We start from the raw sequence: 5,212 nt of genomic DNA on the forward strand, positions 1-5,212 counted from the left end.
AGCATGAATACCTCCTCTGCTACGAATGGGGTATGTATATACCATTTACCTTATATATGGCTATAGATGTTTCTGTTCCTGGCGTAACAGTAACTCCTTGGTCCTCGGGAAACGGCATCTCAGTTTGATCGTGTACTACGATTTTCAATCCGGCCGCCGGTTGTATATCCTCAATGTAGTCGTTTTGCTTAATATCCATTTCCAGCGTTAACCCTACAAATTATATATAGAATATAGACTGGGTGTATCATAAAAGTTTCTACTTATGTTTATCATTCCATTCTTGCTGAAAATATAATAACCTGACTTCATTTGCCATCGTTCACCTACCGTAATTTACAATTTTAAAGCACAATATTCATTATTCTTTTCTGTTATCCTTATATGTTTTTGTTCTGTCAGTGATCTGTAAACTTGGTCTGCATTTAATAGAGCAAACCATTAGAAGCGATAACGTAATTATGCTGTATGCATGATAAAACTGTTTTTTATATTGTCTTTACAGTACCGAGATTTAAATAGGCCTATACACAGAGTAGACATGGAGCTAATCATTTTATATGCTTATTTCAAAGCCTACAATTACAGTAGCATAACCCAGTGAGATAACGTCTATAATTCGAAACCTTCCTGTCTGAAAAACTGTAACAACATAGGTCATCGAAGTCTTCATCTCACGAAGTGAATATTATTCCATATTTTAGCATAATTGAGGGAAACATTTAGATATTTAGCAGTTTTTATTCTGCACCTTGAATTGTTTACAGTGTCACGCATATTATATTCCTGCAGTTTAACTCACTATAAGGCCATGCAAAAAGAGAAGTTGTTGATCGTCCCCTTTCTACATAAAAACAATCACACGACCAAATTTTATTTTATTTTATTTATTTATTTATATATATATATATATATTTTTTATTTATTTATATGTTTTAATTATATTCCTTATAACTGGTATTTATAAGGAATATAAATATATTTTTAGATAAAATATTTTAATATTTACCTAATAGTAAGCTTTTACAAGATTGAAGAAAATTTTAAAATAATAATAATAATAATAATAATTTCTACCCAACAATAAAGATGTCAGGTAATTTTGTGCAATGCAAGTACAGTTTATTGTCATTAACGGGTCTCAATCCAATTAAAGACCACCTCCAATTAAAGACCACTTTTCTGTGGTCCCTTTTGAATTCCTATCTTTCAAGTTGTTCCCTCCAATTAAAAAATTCCTCTCTTTAGAGACCAAAGACCATGATGTTGGTGGTCCCAAATGAAAAATTTCACTCTATTTAACGACCACCAGGCCTATAAAATAAATAGAGATATTAATGCTATTTTTTCTATTCCTTTGTTTTCAACAATGCCAATAGTACAGTACCGTACTACTGTAGACATAGGCCTTAGGCACCCATAGGTAGTTCTGGCAGAAATTGAAAATTTCCCTTAAATAAGTACTACTGTACTTTTAAAATATACATCGTGATGTTAGTGAAGATGTGTATACATGCTCCATATTGAATACCGATTTTGTTAGTAGGGCATTCAAACTTAGATGTGTCATAATGGTTTTGGAAGACCCAACTAAATTTTTGAAAAAAAATACCTTCAAATAAAGAATTTGCATTGCAATATAATGACGTTATTGCAGTTTATTTTAAAATAATGATGATGATATGAATATAAACATCAAAATATTACACAACAAAAGATGATGTTTCTTGTATACAGTGAGTGCTCTATTGAGTAGGCCTACACCAATAGTTTTAGTAGGACGATGCTGTTCTATAGTAATAATGCAATGGAGATTTAAGTATCAGAAGTGCAGGACTTTATGTGTGAATATCCAGAAATGGCTTATACAAGAATCAATCAACAGCATTCAGTGACTGTAGATCCATTCTAAGGCATTGGAATAAAATGATCTTACATTTACGTTATCATTTCTTAATTTCCCTCTAAATAATAATATACATGACCACTTTTAGTGCCGGTCTTTAATTAGAGGGATTCTAATTAGAGACCAAGCTGCTAAAGACCATCAAACCCCCTGTCAAAGTGGTCTTTAATCAGTACTACTGATCATTATGGCGGCTATTACAAAATATTTATAATTAACCACGGAAATTGTCAAGTACAAAATGGACAGATTGTATTAAAGTATTGCCTTAAGTATACATTCATATTTACTGATCGGATATCAATATATTTTTAGTTACGCTATCATTTCGTTTCTACAGTATTGCGCGCGTAGCATTCAAAACATACAATACATACGGTAATAAATATTGAATGCTGTTTGCTCCAAAGCAATTGGCCGGTACACTCAATCGCATTTTTTCAAAGTGAAATACAATAATGTTGGATATAAATGGAAAGCCCAATAAAATAGGACTATAACTATAGTAAAAATATTAAATATAAAAATACTAACGAGAAGTGGTGCATAATATAATAAAAGGAGAAAATGTTACACACACACGCACACCTGTCTCTTATACACATCTAGATGTGTATAAGTATATATATATATATATATTCATTTCATTTTATTTCATTTATTTCGCCAAATAGATATAAATATATAAAATATACAAATATAAAATTTCAAAAATAGCAATTGTTATCATGTGGCAGGATTGCCCAAAAGTAGAAGATCTTCTGTCGAGGGGCTCTCCTCATGACAACAAAGATACAATATCGCAATTCTATATACATAATTTAAAAATAAACATTAAAATGCAGTACGGTATAAGAAACATAATATAATTACAAAAAGATTAAAAAAGCCTAATAAAAAGTACAGATAAAATAAACCACAGAGAGAGCAATCGAGCAAATTCCCAAATCCCTTAAATGTTGTTATAATAATCATTCAGTTCCATCAAAAAATTATTAATGTTAAAGAGTAATAAATTTCTTTTATCAGCAAGTAAAGCATTCCAGAGTCGGGGGAAACTATTAAAAGCTGTGTGTTTTAAAGCATTAGTCTTGGCAAAAGCATGTATAAATTTTAAATTGTCAGTGTGTCTTTGATTGACAGAAACAAATGGAAATACATCCAAATCATGAATTGAGTAGAGACACTTACAAATAAATGAGATTGTCAGTAAATTAAATCGGTGTTTTAGAGAAAGTATTCTAAGGTTAGTAAATCTCTCTTCATAAGGTGGACAATTGATAAATAAATAACGGCCCTTGTCGCTCTCCTTTGAATGCGTTCTAATTGCTGAATATGTCCTTGTTGATAGGGATTCCAGGCTGGGACACCATACTCAATGAGAGGTCGAACAAGAGCAGTGTATAATTTTAATATGAGTTTTGAATTATAAAAAGGAATGAGCCGTTTGATGAAACCCAAGAGACGTGAAGATTTAGATATGACAGATTTTATGTGCTCCCCCACCCTAAATTTGAAGAAATAATAACACCAAGATACTTGTAATGTTTTACAATGTCGAGTTGGGAACCATTAATACTGTAAGTTTTCAAGGATTCACTGACAATTTTTGACCGGGTGATTCTCATTATTTTACATTTAGTTTCGTTAATAGTCATGTGATTATTCTTACTCCAATTGTATATAGTATCTAAATCGGATTGAAGGTCATGTTCATCAAGAGGACAACGAATAGCCCGATACAAGACCATATCGTCTGCATATAGGGGAATATATGAAGCGATATTGTCTGCGAGGTCCAGAACAAAAATGTTAAATAAAATCGGTCCTAGAACAGACCCTTGCGGGACCCCAGAGGTAACTGGGGATTCCTCTGAAAATGAACCTCTAAAGTTTACTTTCCGTAAGCGGTTCCATAAAAACGATGTAAACCAGTTCCACATAGGACCACTTATACCGTATTTATGAATTTTTTTTAACAGAATGGCATGATTGACTTTATCAAAAGCGCTGCTCCAATCTAATTATATTACATCTATATGAGGTGGTTTTCTCTCATCGAGAATGGTGGCCCAGTGGTGATGTACGGAACAGATCAGCGATGTGCACGATCTGCCCTTTTCAAACCCATGTTGGTTATTTGAGATTAAACCATGCGTGCTCATATAAAGTGTAAGTCTGTTCGAAACAATTCTCTCCAACACTTTCCCTACAACAGAACAAAGAGATATCGGTCGGTAATTAGTAATACTTGATCTTGAACCTTTCTTGTGGATGGGAGCAATGGTGGTATTTTTCCAGTCCGAGGGTATTTTCCCTATTTTAAGTGAAATATTGAACAGCCTTGTGAGTGGCTCGACAATATAAATTGCCGATAACTTCAACATAGTAGACGTGATCCCATCATTACCGGGACTTTTACCACATTTGAGCTTATTAATCATCTTGAGAACTTCGCGAGTGTTAGTTTGAATCAAGTCAAGAGAAGGAAAAGTGCCATCATGTTCCACGCAAGAGGATTCAGATAAGTCAGATGTTAATTGCTCATTAGATAAATTAGAAACAAAAAAATTATTACATGCATGAGCAATTTGATTAGTATCACACGTCTTATTGCCATTAATATCAAAGCTAGATGCAAGTGGTTTAGCACGCCGGCTACGGACATAAGACCAAAAGGCCTTGCCGTTATCCGAACACTTATCAGCTAGAACAGTAATATACTTGTGGTAGGCAGCATTGGACTCGTGTTTTACTTTATTCCTACACGCCTTATAACGTCCCCAGCTAGAATCAAGACGAGATCGCATTGCGATTTTATACAGTCGATTTTTTTTCCTTATGAGTTTTAAAAGTTTTATATTAATCCACGGCTTTTTTGGTTTTCGTTTTGCTTTGCGCTGTAGAATTAATTTATAAATGTTATCTAGAAACTTATTGCACCAAATTGTATCAATATCAGTATGTTCGAAACAAGTATCCCAACAAGTATGAGAGAAATTTTCTAAGAAATCATTAACATTTGTTTTAGAATATTGAAAAAATGTACCAGTATGGGAAAAGAAATGCGTTTTGAAATTACACTTATAAGTAAATGCAATGCCTAGGTGATCACAACCAGGAAGAGCAGGATGGGAAACAACATTATCTATCACTTCTGGCCTATTACAGTAAAGATGATCAATAATATTATTACAGGTTTCATTAAATGGATTATTCACGGATCGTGTTGTGAACGTGACGTGTTGGGAAAAGTCAAGAGTATCAACTATTGACTTTAGCCGACACAGAGGAGGAGAGTATGAA

At 33.1% G+C, this 5,212-nt stretch overlaps 1 protein-coding gene across 1 annotated transcript in view; it reads right to left on the bottom strand.

The window, feature by feature from the left end:
• Positions 1-49: 49 nt before the first annotated feature.
• The window catches only part of LOC117106995 (amiloride-sensitive sodium channel subunit gamma-like), a gene marked incomplete at its 3' end in the record, with an annotated part of 13,916 nt that continues 8,753 nt past the window's right edge, over positions 50-5,212 (bottom strand). Inside the window, exon 5 of the mRNA XM_033248510.1 lies at positions 50-213. Within this exon, the coding sequence (XP_033104401.1) occupies positions 50-213 (164 nt within the window). The remainder of the gene's footprint in view (positions 214-5,212) is intronic.

This window comes from Anneissia japonica, unplaced genomic scaffold (assembly GCF_011630105.1).
Source record: "Anneissia japonica isolate Jap-2015-1 unplaced genomic scaffold, ASM1163010v1 scaffold3431_len15640_cov140, whole genome shotgun sequence".
NCBI lineage: Eukaryota > Metazoa > Echinodermata > Crinoidea > Comatulida > Comatulidae > Anneissia > Anneissia japonica.